This window comes from Pteropus medius, unplaced genomic scaffold (genome assembly GCF_902729225.1).
Source record: "Pteropus medius unplaced genomic scaffold, Ma_sr-lr_union100, whole genome shotgun sequence".
NCBI lineage: Eukaryota > Metazoa > Chordata > Mammalia > Chiroptera > Pteropodidae > Pteropus > Pteropus medius.
This window is the reverse complement of record NW_024349803.1, coordinates 22,910,185-22,930,934: the sequence shown is the minus strand read 5'-3', so window position 1 is coordinate 22,930,934 and position 20,750 is coordinate 22,910,185. Positions and strand designations below refer to the sequence as shown.

At 46.5% G+C, this 20,750-nt stretch overlaps 1 protein-coding gene, 1 long non-coding RNA gene and 1 pseudogene across 14 annotated transcripts in view; 2 read left to right on the top strand and 1 right to left on the bottom strand.

Moving 5' to 3' along the window:
* Positions 1 to 6,681, bottom strand: part of SUMF1 (sulfatase modifying factor 1) — a 127,173-nt gene extending 120,492 nt beyond the window's left edge. For all 13 annotated transcript variants that reach the window (XR_005647563.1, XR_005647562.1, XR_005647564.1 and 10 more), the window contains exons 1-2: positions 6,355 to 6,681; positions 1,623 to 1,796 (exon numbers count right to left, since the gene is read on the bottom strand). Coding sequence is in view for 9 of the 13 variants with exons in the window: in XM_039837951.1 (XP_039693885.1) it covers positions 1,623 to 1,796; positions 6,355 to 6,660 (480 nt within the window). In the remaining 4 variants the exon portion in view is untranslated. The remainder of the gene's footprint in view (positions 1 to 1,622; positions 1,797 to 6,354) is intronic.
* LOC120582602 (uncharacterized) lies at positions 763 to 878 on the top strand (annotated as a pseudogene).
* Positions 6,612 to 14,137, top strand: LOC120582437 (uncharacterized). The gene is made up of 3 exons (XR_005647568.1): positions 6,612 to 6,758; positions 7,972 to 8,030; positions 12,209 to 14,137. It is a non-coding gene; the product is annotated as an uncharacterized LOC120582437 (long non-coding RNA).
* The last annotated feature ends 6,613 nt before the right edge of the window (positions 14,138 to 20,750 follow it).

Below are 20,750 nucleotides of genomic sequence, written 5' to 3'. Positions count from 1 at the left end.
GATGAGGCATAAAAGATGAACGAAATGTTTCAATATATAAAACCGAATCAGTGATTACAAAGAAAAGGAGTTATGTCAAAATATTAATAAAACAAGTGTGCTATGCTAATAGATGTAATTATACAGAATATATATGTGCTCTTTATTCACATACTCAATAAGATAAAGCAGACTCATAGTTATCGTGCTTTCTGAAGGGGAGTGGACGCAATATTGCAAGACGTCTGCCACAACAATAATGTAACAAAAAATGCCTGTGGTTTCTACTGGTGACAAAATCTAGGTCCTGTTATGACTATGGCTGGCTGGCTGCTTCATAATTGAAGGAAATGCTAAATTTCACTTAGAAGGTAGTAATTTTTCCCCATCCGTGTTCCTGGACACTTGAAGTTCTGCTTAGTCTACCTGACCTTCACGGCGAACCCTGATCCAGCCTGCGTCCTTAGAGGTCTTCTACTGAGTCCGGCAGACTGCTGGGGGCTTGATCTGCGAGGACGCGTATGAGACAGCATGAACGGGACTTCTGCTTCCTCCAAACAGGTACAAAAAAGAACCAGTCTGTACGTTTCAGGACAGTACAAAGAAATGTGACAAGGTAAAAGCAAACTTGAAAACTGTTTTGCTTCCAGGATTCATTCTCGAATTAATTTTTTTCATTAAAAAAGGATGTTTGGGGACGTGATTCCATAGTGTAGCAGTTAGCACATCTGCTTTACATGCAGAAGGTCCTGGGTTCACGCCCCAGTGGAGCCATGGTCCATGGTCTATGGCCATGCCACCCTGAACAAGCCCGATGTCTGATCTCGGATGCTAAGCAGGGTCGGGCCTGGTTAGTACTTGGACGGGAGACCACCTAGGAAGACCAGGTGCTGTAAGCATAAATAATAATAATAAATAATAAGAAAAAGAAAAAAAGAAAAAGGATGTTTGGGTCTTGGAAAAAATCAAGGACATGAACTCCACAAACTGACAGTGAGGATAAAGTCCCCTGATGAGAGAAAAATGGGAAGCCTACAGAACGAGTATTTTTTTGACACGTACAGAAATCTGCATAAACCAGAAAGCCCCTCTCTCTTCCTATTGCCATTTAGAGCAAACGCGCACTGTCAGAACCTGGCTTTGTGATCCCGTGACCACAGGACGATGCCAGGAATGGCCTCGGGAGAGCTCACAAGCTGTCAGGCATCGGACTAAAACCACAAAAGTGAAAAGCTGCGCTTTGCATCGATCACTCACAAACTACGCAATGCTTCTGGAACAACTAAACTGCAATTTTTGGAGAGGGAAAAGTGGCCTTACTTTACATGCCATCTGATACCTCAAGAAGCCCAAGTGGACAGTGGCACCATCTGGCATATTAAAGCACCGACACAATAGAGCACAACGGTGACAGGCACAGGCCCTGGGTCACACTGGCCAGGCTGGAACCCTGGTCCCCATCGGCCAGCTGTGCGACTCGGAGAAAATCACTTTTAAGCCTCAGTTTCCCACCTGAAAAGTAACCTGCCTCCTGGGGCTGCCAGGAGAATTGCATCAGACAAACACACACAAGTGGCTGGTGCGGTGCGGGGCTCGCGCACAGAGGCTGCAGCGCCAGTCCTCCCGCGTCCAGGCCCCGTTACCTCGGTCAAGTAGCCGGTCGAGTTCACGAACTTCTCGAATTCCGCGTTACTGACTTCATAGGCGTCCATGTAAAAGGCATCCATGGTGACTCTTCTGGCGGGCGCCTCCCCATCCGGCTTTATCTGAGGGTCATCCGTGCCCATGGTAAACACGCCGGCGGGGATGAGGACCATCTGCAGCCAAAGGGCGACACAGGGAGTCACGAGCGGACCTGCGCAGGATGCGGAGCACCCGGGACACAGCGAGCCCCAGACCCCACTGTCCAATCAGTCCAGTCACTCCAGGCTCCGAAGAGAGTGAAGCACCAGTCACAAAAGGAAGCACCAATTCTTTAGAAAAGTAGTTTCTTTAGCCCAAACTCTACGTGACATGACACTAATCTCCACGTGCCGTGGAAACGGGTCTGGAGCGCGCGCCACCAAGCGGAGAAGGGCTGGAGGGCGGAGGTGGGAGGGCGCCCTACTTCCTCGCACGTCTGTGTGTTCACCTTTAATATGTTCTCGACCCTTCTGAACTATTTCTAAAAGCGAATATAAAAATGCCATATGTAAAATGGCATATTAATGAATATAAGAGCCCACTGAAGGAATGCAGGCCTCCAGTGATAATGAAAAAGGCTTAAATCACTGAAATGGAGGATCTAAGAAGTCCACTAAGGGACCAGGTCTTACCCCTGTTACGTCCTTGTCCTTAATTCTTTATTGAAATACTGACAGCAATGACTTGGTCCCTGTCCGCCAACCACATAAACTCTGAACTCCACGGGAGCAGTGACCGAGGCTGCCCTGCTCACATCTGTGTCCCCAACACTGACATCAGGTCTGAGGAAGACACCAAAAATCTTCCGTTAAGAAACACAACCCTTTGCTCAGCATCACGAGTCACAAGGAAAACGCCAATGAAAACCACAGAGATTCTACTTGTCACCCACCAGCACGGCTATAACCAGATGGACAATAATGAGTGTAGCCAAGGACGCAGGAATATAAAATGACGCAGCCACTCTAGAAAAGTCTCTCCGTTCTTCAAAAACCCAAAAAAAAGAACTACTATATAAGACTGCAATTCGACTCCTCTGCATATATCCAAGACACCTGAAAATGTATGTCTACATATGTGTAAAGTACACAAACATTCATAGGCACATTGTGCATAAAAAGTAGAAACAACTCAAAAAAGGAGAAACAACTCGTTCGTCCTTTAACTGATGAATAAACAAAATGTGGTATATCCATAAAATGGAATACTATTCAGCCAGAAAAAGGGATGAAGTACCAACGCATGCTACAAAATAAATGCACCTCGAAAACAAGAAATGAATGAATCCACATACAAAGGCCACATGTTGTATGAGTCCATTCACATAAAATGCCCAGAATAGACGGATCAAAACCAACAGAAAGAGAGATGAGGACAAAGAATGATTGCTGATGAGGACAGGATTTTTTTGGGAGGTTAGGACATATTTGGGCCTGGCTCAAATGTGACCTTTTCTTTGAGGCACTTCCTGACTTGTCCAGAAAGGAATGAATCCTTTCTTCCTCTCTAATTGATATGTACACACTCCCATAGTATCATTACCACAGAAAAATGATGCTTACATGTGATGTGAGTGTGTGTGTGTGTGTGTGTGTGTGTGAGAGAGAGAGAGACAGAGAGAGACAGAGAGAGACAGAGAGAGACAGAGAGACAGAGAGACAGACAGAGAGAGAAACAGAAACCAACCAGAGGGTAAACGCCTTGAGGCAGGGCATAAGTCTTTTTCTTTTCTTTATGCCCAGGGCATAAGACAGAGTCTTATATGTGTGTCAAATAAACGTTTGTTGAATTAAACGAAATAAACAGAAAACACAGGAGAAAACTCAGACGACTTCGAGTATGGTGATGACTTTTAAGATACAACATCAAAGGCACCATCCACGAAAGAAACTGCTAAGCTGGACTTCATGAAAATGAAAACTTCCGCTCTTCAAAAGACAATGTCAAGAGAATGAGAAGACAAGTCACAGACTGGAAAAAAGTATTTGCAGAAGACACATCTGATAAAGGACTGTTTTCCAAAATATATAAAGAACTCTTAAAACGCAACAATAAGAAAACAAGCAATCTGACTTTACAAAAGGGCCAAACACCTTAATAGACACCTCACCAAAGACATACAGATGGCAAAGATGCTCCACGTCATATGTCAACCAAAACTGCAGATGAAAACAATGAGCTACCACTTACACGCCTATTAAAATAGACAATATCTGGAACACTGAAAACACCAAATGCTGGCGAGGATGTGAAGCAGCAGCAACTCTTATTCATTGCTGGTGAAAGGGTATAGCCACTTCGGAAGACAATTTAGCCGTTTCTACAAATTAAACTTACTCTTGCCATTTGATCCAGCAGTCAGGTTCCTTGCTATTTACCCTACTGAGCTGAAAACATGCTCACACAAAAACCTGCACACAGATGTTTACAGCAGCTTTATTCATAATCAGCAAAAATTAGAAGCAAACAAGATCCCTTCAGTAGGTGACTAGATAAACTCTGGTATACCCAAATGGAATATTATTCGGCAATAAAAATAAGCTATCAAGCCATGACAAGCCATGAAGGAACCTTAAACGTATATTACTAAGTGAAATAAGCCAATCTGAAAAGGCTACATCCTGTATGACTCCAACTACACGACATTCTGAAAGAGGCCAAACTATGGAGACAATAAAAGATCAATAGTTGCCGGTGGGGAGGACGGGAATGAATAGGCAGAGCACGGAGGATTTTTAGGGCAATGAAAATACTTTGTATGATACTATAATGATGGATATGATGTCATTACACATTTCCAAACGCTCAGAATGTACACCACCAAGAGCGAACTCTAAAGAAAACTATGAACTTTGGGTAATTATGTGACTGTAGGTTCATCGATTATAACATACCAATTTGGTGGGGGATGCTGATAATAGGGGAGGCTATGCAAGTGGGGACCGGGAGTATACATGGGAAATCTCTGTACTGCCTCTCAATTTTGTTGTGAACCTAAAACTGCTCTAAAAAAAGTCTTTTAAACAAGAAAATAAAGAAAAAAGGGCTATCACTATGACCATGTACCTCTCCCATAATATTGCATTCCCAAATTTAGAATAAATGGCTAAGTGTTAGATTTAGACCAAAATCATCTGCACACGAATGACTGAACAAATATTAAAACCAAGGAAAGGAGAGAAATAAAGAACTGCCTCCTATGAAGTCTTCTGTCTTAATAACAAGGCTCCTTCAGGTTTAATCACTGAGTTAAAAGTCTTTGAAGGCTGAAGGCTGTGCTCTCAGCAACCACTAGTTTATTTGTAATAGCTTGGCCTCCAATCACTAAAGTGAATGCAAGAACTAGCCAAAGATGGCCCACACGATGCCCTATCTGGACACAAAATCACTGTAAAGGGATGAAAGAAAAGTATATTTTATAAATGTGACTCAGGAGATAATGCCACCCACATCCCATTCTGGAACCAGCTGGAAGCTGGAACACTTACATGAGGAATGTTCAGTACTGGCCAGAAGGTTCTAGACAGACCGATGTGTACATGCAAATAAGACAGCTGCACTGTCAGCCACAAAGCGAATAAACAGATATAGGGCTTCCTGTTTAGCGGGGGAGAAACTGATGATCAAGTACTATTCAAGTTAGAAAGGAATTAAAATCAGTACGGCCAATACACACAGTACAACACTAACCAGGCTCCCCATCTCACGAAAGAAAAACACTAAAAATGCAAGTCATCCTCTGAGGGAAAATGTAAAAGGCCAGTAATTACACAAGATGAAGAAACAATAAGAAGGCCAGCTCCCAACCTCCTAACACCATACCTGAGACATAAAAATTATGGTCCCAATCACCACAGAGCTCACACCTTAGTAGGGGAGAGACCCTAACAGACCAGCGTCTTTAATAACTGTCACGGCAGAGTAACCCGCACTGCTGTGGCAGCAAATGGGAATGCTGAAGGGGACAGAAGTGGGGTGGAGACGAGGGAAAGGGGGCAATGCTAGGTTTACCAGAAGAAAGGCTTCTTCAGGGGTCAGAAGACCTGGGTTCTAGTCCAGCAAATAGCTTCCACAACCACACCAATGTGCGAGTGCCTGGCAGACAGAAAGAAGCAAGGAATACTTGTGAACCTAGTTTCATGCAGAGTGCCAGCCAAAGATAAATAAAAGCAATAAAGCTACTAGTGGTGACTGCATCCTTCCCACGTGCCAAAGTGCTCGGGATAAAAGGATAGTAGGACAAGGCCTTGCCCTCAAGAAGCACAGTCTCCAGGAAGAGACTGTGGATAAGTACAGAGCAATATTAGAGCCCCGAGACCCAGTGTCCTGACTCTTTCACAGTCATGAGAGAGAAGTCGTAAGTCTTCAACCCGAATCTCTCTGACCTAGAATTCCAAGAACCACATCAATAAGGCAGGGTGGTGGGAGGAGGGAACATGAGCTGAAGGTAAGAAAACGAGGGACAACTTCAAACCGAACTCCCTAACACTCAAAGTTAAGCTGAACCCCCAAGAACTAGCCATTCGGTGGGCTCGGAGGGAGGAGTGACTCATCAAATCGGGTCCGCAGGTGCGCAAGTTGGGGTGCGGCTGTAATCTGTACTTGCTTTCTTGCCAGCCTCTTGCCTAGCCCATCCCAACCCTGCCCAGGACCCCGGCGGCCCCCATCGCCTTCTGGAATTGGAAGGCGCACCTTGCCGGGCGTGTAAGGCCGCTCGCCAAGGCCCGGGCCCGCGGCGTTCGCCTCACTTGAGTACCGGTGTGCGGCCGCCGAGCTGCCAGGGGCCCCGGACCGCTGGGGAGAGCCGCAGCCGCATGAGCCCGCGAGGGACGCCGCGCCCGCGCCCGCGCCCGCGCCCGCGCTCGCGCCCGCGCCCGCGCCGGCCCCGGCCTCCTCGTCCCCCGCCGCGCCGCCCAGCAGCAAGAGCAGCGGCAGCCAGGGCGCCAGACCCAGCCCGGCGCGGGCTCCAGCAGCCGGTCCTAGCGCGGGCGCAGCCATGTTGTCCCGCGGCCATGTGACCCTCTGGGTCACGTGGCCCCGCCCTCCTTTAAAGGGGCCCACAGGAAGTGGACGCGAGTTACCTGCCCTTTCTCCAGGTACCTCTCTTTTGGTGCACTCCTTAGCTGTGCTAATGTCAAAACACAACAAAACCCTACAAAACTCATGGCCTTCCGCAGACAAGGCGCCCCATTATTTCTTGGTTGAAAAAATTATAATCAAATTTATTTAGCATTTGCTATGTGCCAGGCAGGCACTGTGCTAAATAAATCGTCATTTTTTTTGAAATTTCATCTAATCCTCACAACGAAGCTGCAACATTGGGTTCACAGAGCAATTAAATGACTTGTCAAGGTCACATGGCAAAGAAGTGTCAAAAACGAGATTTAAACCAAGCCGCACTGGGTCTCGCTCAGTGTCTCTAAAATGAAACTTCAAACCGTGAGTTTGAACCATTATGCTCTGCTGTAGGCAATTAAATAAGGTTCCCTTAGCAGGAAAATTAAAGCATGACGCGTTGACGTCACCAAGGGATATAGTTAGAGCAATCTAGACTGTGGGGTACCTACCGCAGTGGCACTGAAAGTGTCCCAGACCAGCAGCAGCAGCAGCTCCTGGGAACTTGTTAGAAATGCGATGGACACAGCAATCGCTGTAACAAGTTCTCTAGGTGATTCTAACGCGTACTGATGCTCACTAAAGTTTTAGAACCACTGTTTTATAAGACCCAATTTCTTTAGAAGAAAAAAAAAGGAAATGAAAACAAAAGGAAGTTGAAGTGGGAACTTACAGATTTAAAATGGCAATACATGAAATTTATCTAAATACTAATTTAAACCTACTGATCTCAAACTTTTTAGGATAACCAGGAAAATAAGACCACTGAGTAAAATTATATTGTCAAATTTGTTTTTAGTTTTTTTAGAGTGATAATGGTATTTGTGGGTTGTTGTTTTTTTAAGAATCCCTATATGTATATATGTTTTGTTCCATAAATATGGATAAAAAGATGTGTTCTCAGGGATTTGCTTCTTAAAATACGAGTGTTGGGGTGGATGACTAGAAATGAAACAATTGGCATGAGTTGATCATTGTCGAAGTTGGTTTGTAGGTATTTGAGTGTTGTATTATTCTCTCTACTTATGTTTGATTTTTTTTAATATAAAGAAAAGTCCTGTGATGATCATTTTGCAATACATACAAATATTGAACCATCATTTTGTATACCTGAACTTAATATAATGTTATATGACGATTATATCTCAATTTTAAAAAGATGAAATTTTTAAAAATTCTTTCCTCCGTATTGAGTATTTTACAGATTCCCAAGAGGTTTGACATGTTTTCTTGTTGGAGATCACTGCCACTTGGTAAGAAATCTGTTATTACCATACCCATTTAACCATCGATGAGGCTAAGAGGTCGGTGCTTTAACCAAGCTTTTCTATATTCACTGTGCACAATATAGATTCTGGCGTGTAGATGAAAGATAAGCTTTACTAGCCCCTTTGCAGAAGTTCAGTCTCAGCACTCGCTATGTCTGCTCCCTTCCCAGACCTGAACGCCGTTGGTTCATGGTGCTGCTATGCGCTTGGGCAATAAGCTGCACGAAGGCAAGGGTCCCGCCTAGTCGTTCACCACTGTATCAGCAAAATTAGGCCAAGGCCTGAGATAAAAAAGAAACACTCAGTAAATAATTATTGAATTAATGGATAAATGAATGAATGGCAGTCATCAGGATCGCTTTCTTGTAAAGGGAATAAATTGTCGAGAAAATAGTACAGATTGTAGACTCAGAAAGAGCTGTGTTTACAGCCGGCCACTTACAAGGGGAGTGACCTGGTGAGATAACATCACGTCTGAGCCTCTGTTTGTTCACGTGTGAAATGGGGATGATAATAGCACCTTGATGAGGATTAAATGACATGAAGTATATGCAGGGCTTAGCATTTCACAACAGCTCGGAAATGTTCGCTGTTATTAGCCATCAGTGTCAAGGATGGAAACTTGTCAATTCCCCAGGAAATCTCAACCTTCTTTCTCAGTCCGTTAAATAATGTCTTACTGGTCACTAATCAATGCATGAGTGTAAAAAATGGATGAGAAACTCTAGGCAAGGAGGCCTGTGCTAAGAATTAGAGTTAAAAGCACAGGCAGCTCAGCACTCGGCTCTACACAAATTAGGGCAATTTATCTAGAATTTCTCCCACCTACCATCTCCCATTCGAGGTCCCTATTCTGGTCTTCTTACCCCATCCTTCTAATGAAGCCAGATGAAAAACCGTAGGCCCGACGGTGACTTGCGTGTTCATTAAACAGCAAGGAGAACAATGTCACTACAGTCGAGTGAGCAAGGAGGAGAGAAAGAGGAAGGGAGATGGGCCGGTGACAGGGCCGGTGACGGGCCGGATTACGCCAGACCTGGCAAGCGTTTACTCTAACTGAAAGGCGGCGCCATGGCAGTTTTGAGAAGTGCCTCCTAGCTCACACTTTTCCTGTGGATCAGGGTCAATTTCACTGCCAAGTCACAGACTCCGGTCCTGCAAGGGGCCCAGAGTGCCGGATGGCATCCGGGCCCTCGCTCCATATTTATGTGAACACTTTCTGATCCTTTCTCCTGAATGGGATTGAAAAAAAGAAAAAAATTCATTTGCCAAATCCATGGCAGCACACTATGTACCTGAAGCCTCACCGATCTGCTCTGGCAACAAGGCCACCCCAGCACAGCCGCTGAGACTGGGCCCGTCGACCCTGCTGGCGAAGGGCCCGTGTCAACGGTCCTTCTTTCTGATGGGCCGACCACCCCCAGCATCCTAACTGTAGGTGTCCAGCAGCCCTCTCGTTGGTTACCCTCGATTTTACCATCCACACACGGCCTGTGGGTCAGGTCCCCTGGCTGCCCCTCCCCGCCCCCATCACCGGTACACAAATTGTAGCTCCTCAGACTGTTTGTGAGGAGTGCTACCAGCTAGCTTCTATTGCTCCAGGCCCCTGTCATCTCCACCACCATTAGCAAGCTCCAGCTCTGTGGCTGCCTCAGCCGTCAGCCCTGGCCTGCAGGGCGAGCTGCTGGTCCCTCCTGCCCAGGGCATGCCCGATGGCCATGGGCGTGGTGTGTCCTCCAGGCCCTCCCACAGAACAGAGTCCTAGTGGGTCTTCTGGCCTCTTGGAATAAATCCCTGCTTCCCTGAGCTACGGAGTCCTCCATCGGCCTCAGCAACCCACCCAGTTCACCTTCATTGGGAGTGAGCCGTGACTCTCTCCCAGCTTCTGAGCGCCCCCCGTGGCTCTCCCCCCGCTTCTGAGCCCCCCGTGGCTCTCGCCCCGCTTCTGCGCCCCGTCCAGCAGTGAGTTTGCCCCTTTCTCTGGGGTCCTCGCCAAGGTGTGAAATCCATGGCCCCAGTGAGTCTCTTCCGGTCAGTCCCTTCTCGCTCACCCAGTCTTCCACCCTGAGAGCCACTGGAGGTGGGGCAGCTCATGGGGTGGGCAGGACCTGTTGCCTTGCAAGGGACGGGCTCTGCGGTGTCTTCCCACCGGGGGAACCTGCTGGTTCTCGGTAGAAAGGGATGGGCCACCTCTGCAGGCTCAGGGAAGTCTGAAGAGCCACCTCTCTCAGGGGCATCCACCTTCATGTCCCTGCCACACGGCTCAGCCCAGGTGTTTCCGGCATGACCCCTGACGTGAGCCTCTGCGGTCAGGGTTCTGATGGTCAGAGCATCAGCCCGGCTCTGCTCTCGCGCAGCTGTGGATAAGGGCTGCTGCGGAGGCCCCAGGCTCTCGCAGGTCCTTTCTGATGTGTGAAAGCTGCCCTCGTTTCTCAGGGGCTCCCCGTGGGTCAGCACGAGTAGGTAAGAATCAGCCATCTCACTCTCCCTGGATGCACTGTCCTCTGTGCCTTTCAAACCCCTGAGTCGGCATGCTGGCTCGGACATTCCTTCCCACGTGGACACTCTCCCAGGCCACCGCCAGTAAAATTGTTAACAATCGGGCTGCCACCTTGTGCCAGGGACTATCCATATGCCACATACCGCTCAAGATGGGTCCTCGTTGCCAGTCTGGCAGTGGGCGACCCAATCCCCAAACCCCATCTATCGCCGGCTTCCTCAGACCGCTTCCGGGATCCACAGTCGACACGACCAAGATATAATCAGAAACGCACAACTGTTCTTGGTGTACCACCTGTGAAAACGAGAGGGCGGAGACGAGGAAGGAGGCGGCGGCCAAAGCCTCCAGCCTGTGACCCAGGTCTGACAGCTGGGGAAGGAGGGGCTTCCGGCAGGAAAAGTGGGCGATGGAGATGGGCGATTGCATGGGTCACCTTGACTGGGCCGCGGAATGCCCGATGCCTGCTTAAGATCATTTCTGGGTGTGTCTGTGGGGTGTTTCAGGAAGGGCTTTGCATCTGTGTTGGTGGACTGAGGAGAGCAGATGGCCCTCCCCGACGTGGACGGGCATCGTCCATGCCCTTGAGGGTCTGGAGAGAACACAGAGGTGGAGGAAGTCCTCCGACCCAGACTAAGATCTACATACGCCATCAGCTCTCAGGCCTGGGAATGATACTACTGGCTTTCCTGCGTCTCTAGCTTGCAGCCTTCATAGTCACATGAGCCAGTTCCTTATAATGAATCTCATTTTATATAGCTAGATGATAGATAGATAGATAGATAGATAGATAGATAGATAGATAGATGATAGATACATAGATACATAGATACATAGATACATAGATACATAGATACATAGATACATAGATGGATGATAGATAGATGATAGATAGATAAATGAATAGATGATAGATGCATGAATGTATAGATAGGTAGATAGGTAGATAGATAGATAGATAGATAGATAGAGATGATGAGGTAGATAGATGATGATAGATAGATGATAGATGATAGATAGATAGATGATAGATAGATGATAGGTAGATGTAGGGGTATCGATATATTGATATAGCTCCTTTTGGTTCTGTTTCTCAGAACCAGTCCAGTGCTGTATGGACCGGTCCAACAGGAAGCTCGAGAGCAAAGACTGCCCGTTGGAGGGGTCATGCACTGAGCCGAAATGGCCCTGGTCATCCCCCCACATTCAGGTGTTGGCTGGAGCTGCGCGGGAAGAGGGTGTCCTCAGTCTGAAGTGCGGCTGATCCCACAGGGGCTGCCGGTTGACTGCACTCCTTGTGGCACGTTCACTCTCGAAGGGCGATCTGGCACACGCCCGGCTGCCACCACGGCTGACAAGGCCTGCAGTGATCCGGCCCTTGCCTCTCATTTACTGTCTCAGCCATGGTACCCTTCTTACCGCTTCCAGAGCAGAAAACGCTGTCCCACTTCAGGCTTCTGCGCTCACTGCTCCTTCCGCCTGTGATGCTCTGCCCTTCTCGCCGCTGGCCCTTTCCTGTCACTCAGGTCTCGACACAAATGTCACCTCCTCAAGGAGTACGAAGTGACCCATCCTGTCCCGTTATGCTACGTCGCATGGCCTCTCTGATGTCTTCATGCACTCGTCACTACCTCAAATCATTTTGTTTGTTTCTCTCTCTCCCCAGGGTGTGGGGGGAGGGGTGGGCAGGTACAGCAGTTTAGCGTTCAACGCTGTATCCTCCATGCCTGGAACAGGACAGGGGACGTCTGAGTGCCCATTAACTATTTGTCGAATGGATGAATGAATCATAGGAAGATCAGAGACCTTCGGACAGTGATAGGATGAAATCTGGACATCGGCATTCCTCAGAAACCCTTGTAGGACCGCTCCTGGAGGTCAGGGTCTTGGTCCCAGCGGGAGCTGGCTGCCTGACAGTGTAAAGCTCACATTCAAGATGTGACTCTCCATCTCGATGCCAAGAGAGCTGCAACGTGGATGTCCTAGCGCCTCCTCCCACGGGCCGTGTGACGATCCACTTCAATTCAGTCAACCAGGATTTGTCGAGTATCGACTAGTTGCCAAGCACGATTCCAGACACAGAATTCAGCAACAAACAAAGCAGATGAAAATTCTTGCCCTTGTGGAAATGACATTAAATAACTTAAAATGCGTGAAGTACTTTGAACATTGCTTGGTACCTAGGAATAGCCCCAAAATTGTTAGTTACGATAATTACAATTACCAACTTGTTTAATATGTAAAATGAGCATTCTAAAGTTTTGGGGTTTTTTTACATAATAGGACACTTCTGTATATTTAGACCCCAAAAATGAGGCAGAAAGAATTCTGCCGCGTGGTTCTTTCGTTAGACATTCTTCGGAGTCACCGTGTGCTGAAACCACCTGACTAAAGCCTATTCAGTCAGGCTTTTTACTTTTGCTCATTTGCGCTGCAGCCAACGAGGACAACTCATACAGAGAGGACTTCTCGTTTCGTTTTTGTTATTTTTCTTCTTTTCTTGGTCCAATGGTTTGGTCTTCTCTCCCTCCTTGAAAGCACCACAAAAAAAGGTGTAGGGTGGGGAGAGTCCCTTAAAGAAAATGCAAAGAAGAGAGAAACGTCCTATGTCACACTCAGTAACTGGTCCTTACAACGACAGAGCAGGAGCTGCAGAAACGAAACGGTTCTGTTTCAGAAGGGACTGGACCCCTGTGGGGAACAGAACCGGAACCCGAGGTGGCGGCAGCTCCCGGGGCCTCGGCGGCAGGTGTCCTGGGGTTTTCCCGGCGTGCTCCAGCCTCGGCTGTCCCCGCGCACCGACGGCTTCCCCACCAGGGTCTTGCCGTCCTCACTCTCTCCTCAACGCCTTTTTTAAGTTTTGCTTCTCAGCTCCCGCTTGGGCACAGCGCAGTCCCTGTCACCAGAATGCTCGTGAGCCTTTGTGGCTTTGTGGCACGGCCTCACTCCACAGCGACAGTGCTGCTCACACTCAGGACACCAGCTTCGCCTTTCAACTGTGACAAAGAGGAAGCCTGGGTGGCCCGGCCCTCTTTCTCACACCACCGCCCACCCCGGGGCCACCAAGAGCCTACAGCTTAGTGACACTTGAGTCAGGTTGCCATCTCTGGTCCAAACAGTTGTAATTACAAGGTCGTTCCAAGACTGTCCTGTTCATTGGCAATGATTGGTGGGCCCAAGTGCCACTCAGCAGGTCTGGGGCGGGCCCGAGAATTTGCATTTCTAACGAGTTTCCAGATACCTCTGGCGCTGCTGATCTGGACCATTTGTAAACTACTGCTTTCGTAAACTAAGCCTCCAGCGCTACCCTTCGGTGCCTGTGCTGGTCGGGTGTTTTTCTCTCAGCCATGCTGGGCCCACGGCAGGCAGCACGACCTAGAATCCTCCTCCTTCAAACTTACCGTGCAGTAATCTTCCTGATGTTTCTGAACAGCAGCGAGTGGAGAGAAAGATGAGAAGAAGCCAGAATGGCACGCAAAGACGTTTCGAGCAATTAAAAGACGCTTTATTTGCCTTCGGGAAGAGAGAAGAAGGGATGCCATCAGAAGTCACGGTCATGGTTGCTTCTAGCCCCGAGCTTTCGGAGTGTTTGAAGTCAAATAAAAATAAGGGAGAAGAATGAGTCCCAGCTTTTTCAAGGAGAGCTTAATAGTAAAGGAGAAGTATAGTATATATATATACAATATATATTTTATGTGTATATATATCAGAGCCCATACGATAGTGGTTTCAGTATCCATTTATTTTGAAAGTGAAACATCGAGATGCTGAATATGAAACACATCAGCCCCTGTATGTATTTGAAAAGTATAAATGTATATTCCCTTTTCAGGCTTCAAACGATGCTTACCAGATAAACGAGCTCCCAATGCTTTAATCTCTTTGGTTGCCTGGGGGTCTGTGCCCCAAAGCTTGGCAATCACTGAGGAAGTAACTTCTTTCTGGGTTTCTATCATTCTCCCTTGAGAAGAAACCTGTGCAGGATGTACAGGAAACCTTTTGCTCAATGGATGGGACGCCCTGCTAAAGACACGTACTTGGCAAATGCTGGCATCCATCAGGCACACAATGGCGAAGAGCTGGCAGATTTGGGTGTAACTTGGAATGCGTGGGTGCCTTTCAGAATAATTTCCAGGGCTGTGTTCTTTGACTCCGTGGGTTCCCCATCTTCCCACAGTGCTTAGCACGTGGTTGATACTTAATATATATTTTTTTTCTAGAACCCCATGTGGCCAATATATTCCTCAGTATCTTTACATGACTGGGATAGCTGGGACCTAAGGGTCCGTTAAAGTGATATGGAGATCCCTAAAAGACAATAAATAAACTAGATGGCCCCCATTCTTTCATATTTAACTGTACGTTAAAAGAAAATTGTCCGTTAAATATTTTTAAATTAAGATAGAGCCAGTACTAACTAGTAAATTCGCTGAATTCTAGACAGCCCAGACTTCAGGAGCCCATCATGCTTGTGAATAGCATGGAGTCAAATGCCTGGATTTCCCCACTCCTAGCTATCTGTCTCCCGGACAGAAATGAAAACATACATCCACACACAACTTGTGCACAAATGTTCATAGCAGCAATATTCATAATAGGCAAGAAGTAGAAACAAACCCAAATGTCCATCAGCTGATGAACAGGTAAAACGCGGACCACCCACAGAAGAGAATATTCGGGCACAGAACATCTGAGCTCAGCTGCTAGCTGTTGGGGAGTTCAGAGACTGCCCAGCCCCTGGAGATCTCAGGGGCCTCTGGAACCATGGGCGGTCTCAGCCCTCCCTCTGGGAGACAGGAAGCTAAGGGTCCCAGCCAGCTCCAGGCCAGGCAACCCAAATTCCTGGGGTCATTTTTCCAGACAGACTTCCCAGCTCCTGATTCACAGGCTCACGTGATGCCTTCATGCCTATAAAGCTAATTCTTTAACCTCAGCGCCAGAATCCCCCACAGGGCTGGTTAAAACATGGGTTGCTGGCCCCACCCTCTGAATTTCTGACTCAATAGGTCTGGGGCACCGCTCAAGAATTTGTGTTCCTGACTGTTTCCCAGATAATGCAGATGCTGCTGCCGGTATGAGGACCACAGTTTGAGAAGCACGGGCATAATGAGTTCGTGCTTAGGACTGAGGCAGTCTTACAAGTTGAACTTACTTAAATTTTGAAATTCTTCACTTTTGTAGTCTGTCCAACAGGGTTAATAAACCCACCTCCTAGGATCATGATGAAGATTAAATAGAACCATCTACATAAAGCACTTAGCACATAGTAAGACCTCAGTAAATGGGTTCTAATATAATGTGTTTACCATGATGATGATGATGGTTTTAAGGACAAGTTACTGAGTGCAACATATAAGACACCAGAGGCACATCCGCGGATAAGGCAATGGCAGGCGATAAATGTCACCTCAGAAACTGTCTCCTACCACTGTCAAAACTTTCTCAAAGTCTCCCACCCACGGACGATCATTTAACTTGTAAACTCAAGAGGACTCCCTCAGGAAAGAGTCTGAATAAAAAGCTTCACCCACAAAACAGAATAAAGAGGAAGCAGAAAGCTTTAAAATCTTTTGAGAAAATTTGTCTAACAATAGAAAGAGGAAACTCATTTGGGTGTGATGCAATGGCTCTAGAAATGAATAAACTGGGCCAAGAGCAAATTAATTTGAAAATAATTGCAGAAAAGGGAACTGTGCCATGCCCACGCCTCTGGGAAATCTGACAAGAAAGTTAAGGTTCTGAGGGGTTTTTTTCCCTTCCCAGCTCTAGGATAATTGGTAATACAATCATGTGAAAAATATAAGTCACCCCTGGAGTGACCGACTCTTTTGTCCTTCCTCTGTGCGAAATTCTTTCTCTGGGTCACGGCAACAGAAGAACGGGTTAGGTCCCTGGGAGACCGGGGGGCTCTTGTGATTTCTCCACAGAAGAGTGTCTCTAGTGCACTTGACCGTGCAGACGGACTAGCCAGTAATCCAGTGGAACGAAACCCCACTCTAAAAAATAGTGGGTTTATTGTCACTGATTGTGTAATTTACAAAATAAACTATGTAGATCACGATGGAGTCAGTAGCCTTAAGACTTTAATTGTGCCTTCCGTTTAAAATAACGGTAAGAATAAAGAGCTGGTTAGAACAGTGGAAAATTTGCGAAGTTAGTTTCGTAGCATCAGTGTCGATGACCGGTCAGTGGGCCGAGTGCCAGCCTGGGGTCCGAAAGCCTCTGCGAGACCAGCCTCTTGGCCCCGCAGAGGCTGTGTTTGGCTGTGTGATCTGGAAGGACCAGTGAATCTTTTGATGTCTGTCCCCTCATCGGTAAAAGAAAGGATCAAGTAGGTCACTTGTTTCTAAAACTTCCACTATCAAGTACCCTTTTATACAATTTCCCTTTCAACTAAAGGACTGCGCCTCGTTAAATAACTTCGCATACCCAGCTATTGAGTTAAATGCCTTTGCTTGCAAGTAGTAAAGTTCCATGTAATAAAAAGGACCGTACTAGGAACTAACCGTCTCTCATATACTGAGTATTTACTGTGGACGGAGCAATTAGATGTATCATCTCATCTTGCTCTTTCAACAATATTGATTGGACAGTAAAGGCATCTGAAGCAAACAGGGTTTAGGGAAGTCACTTACCTGGAAAAGGGTCCACACCAGGTCCGGTCCGCCCTCACAGAGCTGGTAAGTGGTCAGCTGGGATTTGAAAGTGGGTCTCGGGCCTCCATGACGTGACGGCATCGCCGTGCTGGGAAGCACGTGGTCGCACGGGCTCACACGGTGCTGGCAGCATGGTGCATGGCGACAAATGGCTTGGGATGGGACAAAGAAATGATCGGGAATTCAGGCATTTCTAGGCACTGGTCACCCTCCACTTCAGTCGGCATTTGTCCTTCTCCTGAGCATCTATCTCCTCCGTGTCCTCCTCTGTCCCCTCAGGTATTTCTCCTCAGTCACCACTTTGATGAGCGCAGGGCTCACCCAGCCCCTGTGACCCTGAACTTCCGGCCTCACAGTCATTTCCCCTGGTCTCTCTGTTTCTCCATTTAAATCCAAAGAGCAGGAATATTAGTGGCCCAGGTCGCCTTTTCACAGGGGGCTACGACGCAGGCTGCCGGGTGTGGGGCCTGGGGCGCACCCTGAATGACACGACGTACAGCAGCATGGCCTGTGCACGGGCCACTGTCCTTTACGAATGAGCGATAGTCCCCACCGATGTGCCTGTTACGGGTCAGGCTTTTCGCCAGAATGATCTCATTTAATCTTTACAGCAACAACTCCATGAGGTAGATACTGTATCGGCCCCTTTGCAGATAAGTAATTTACCTAAGCTTACTAGTAAGTGGCAGGTCCTAGGATTCAAACCCTGCATTTTTTTATAACAGCTTTATTGAGAAATAATTCATATGTCATATAATTCACTCATTTAAAATGGTTTTTAAAATCATCGCAGAGATGTATAGTCATCGTCACAATCAATCTGGAAATATTTTCATCAATTTAGCAAGAAATCCCAAACCCTGAGTGACAGGCAGCCTTTTATGACTTGCTTCTTGCACTTCTGCATGATGTTAGGGTCTGGGTTGGTGTCAGTGATTCAGTTCTTTCAATGGCTGAGTAACATTCTCTTCTGTGAGTGGTCCACGTTTTACCTGTTCATCAGCTGATGGACATTTGGGTTTGTTTCTACTTCCTGCCTATTATGAATATTGCTGCTATGAACATTCGTGCACAAGTTGTGTGTGGATGTATGTTTTCATTTCTCTCGGGGAGACAGATAGCTAGGAGAGGGGAAATCCAGGCATTTGACTCCATGCTATTCACAAGCATGATAGGCTCCTGAAGTCTGGGCTGTCTAGAATTCAGCGAATTTACTAGTTAGTACTGGCTCTATCTTAATTTAAAAATATTTAACGGACAATTTTCTTTTAACGTACAGTTAAATATTAAAGAATGGGGGCCATCTAGTTTATTTATTGTCTTTTAGGGATCTCCATATCACTTTAACGGACGCTTAGAGTCCCAGCTATCCCATTCATGTAAAGATACTGAGGAATATATTGGCCACATGGGGTTCTAGAAAAAAAAAATATATTAAGTATCTACCACGTGCTAAGCACTGTGGGAAGATGGGGAACCCACGGAGTCAAAGAACACAGCCCTGGAAATTATTCTGAAAGGCACCCACGCATTCCAAGTTACACCCAAATCTGCCAGCTCTTCGCCATTGTGTGCCTGATGGATGCCAGCATTTGCCAAGTACGTGTCTTTAGCAGGGCGTCCCATCCATTGAGCAAAAGGTTTCCTGTACATCCTGCACAGGTTTCTTCTCAAAGGGGAATGATAGAAACCCACGATTTCTTTCCCTCAAAAATGGTCTCAAAAGGCAAACTCTACTGTTTCTTCATTTCCCCAAGACTTCTCTGCTTCTGCTGCATTTTAAATGAGATAATGATGCAGAGTAAGATTCATGATTCAATGGCTGCAATTAATCGAAATGTTACTACTTGCTGATTAAGTTTTTCCATGAAACACGTGAAAGCATTTTTCTTCTTCCTGTACCTTGTAGCGTGGGTTGACATGTCACCAAATGCCATGCCAGAGCTTCAAAATATTGTTCCAACACAGATCGGCATCATAAGAAGTCTTTCTTTTCTTTTTAATATTGGTGCCTCTTCCCTTGTGATAATGCTCTGAAAATAAGTTAAGTGGAAGAGAAATGAAGGCTAATTTAATCTGAGAACCTACTTTCTCACACCGATTTGGGGTCAGAAGGTACACATGCTTTTTTTTTTAAGGAAAGTACAACATAATACAAAGTTTTCCTAATAGCAGCTTCTCACCCTACTTCTTGAACCAAGTGAACTTTTCAAAAACCAAATAAACTTAAACATTTGACTTCTTCTGAAGGCCATGCGATTATTCAGTAATGCGCGAGTTAAAGATAATTAGCAGACACTTACCTGAACCATTTTTTCTGGAAAAAACAGATCTATTGTTACTCCATGGAAATATTTTCATTGAGCTTTATTAAAACATTTTCTGATTCAGTTACAAAATGAGGTACTCGAGTGGAATTCTTTTGGAAACAATAATCTTTCCCTTTTAAACACTCTTATTTACTTTTAATAAGAGTACCATCAGTTTGTTTAACCCCCCGCCCCCACCCCCAAAAGGCACTGATCTTTACGAGAGTGTTCATTTGCTCCAAGGATAGCCAATTTTATCTGTTTCCCAAGGTGTTCCGGGTGTAGAATAAGTCTTAAGTCACCTTGAAAATACTCGACACACTTTCTACTTCCTCTTCTTCTCTTAAGAGGTGACACGGTTATAAACGTAAATCAAAGGGCTTGTCGGAGGGAGGTTTGAGGACAGAAACTGCTCAGAAGCTATTTCCCTGCCTCCCCTGCTGCATTACGTTCGATATAAGTGTTTCAGTGACGAAGGGTCGTCTTGATGACGTGTACCTTTAATGGAGAAACACCCCAGTGTGGACTGGCAGTGCCCGGATGGTGGGAAAGGAATTAAGGAAGGCCAGAGGACTGGATAGCACTCAGGTGATGTCCAAGGTCATGGCTGCTAAGGTCTGCAAAATATTATTAGAAAGAGGAAACGATGAGGGACAAGGCATGAAAGCCTAGCAAGGGCTACAGCCTGTGATTCCAAAGCTGCCAGTCTTCCTCTCTGTGACCCTCCAAACGCCACGTCTGAAATGCCTCTGGAAGGAAGGTAACGATAGAGAAAAATGCAAGAGCACACTACATTCCACACTCTTCGCCATTCTCCCCGGTGCCCTACACAGCACCTGGTAGAGGGCGTAGGTAGCCATTAACTATCCATTTATACAGCCGAGCACTTGAAGAGCCAATACAATAAATGTTCCTCTCCCCTCTCCCCCATCCCTCCAATCCCTCTTCCCTGGGCTGACTCTACCTCACGGACCCGCTTTATGAAGCATTGACCTCAAGCTCTCTGTCCGGGTTGGACTCATGATATGTATAGGTTACCCATATCCTAAAACTACGGTTAGAGGGAAATACCACTTTAAATCTAGGAACAAAATTAAGTGGGAACAAGAGGAAGCAGTTAAGTTGCTTGAGTCTAGATACACGGATTTGGCATGGGAAGTGGAAAGCTACGAATCCTGCTTGTTTGGTAACTGAATTCAGAAGAACTCCCTGCCTGGTTCACTGACTAGGTCTATTGATCATT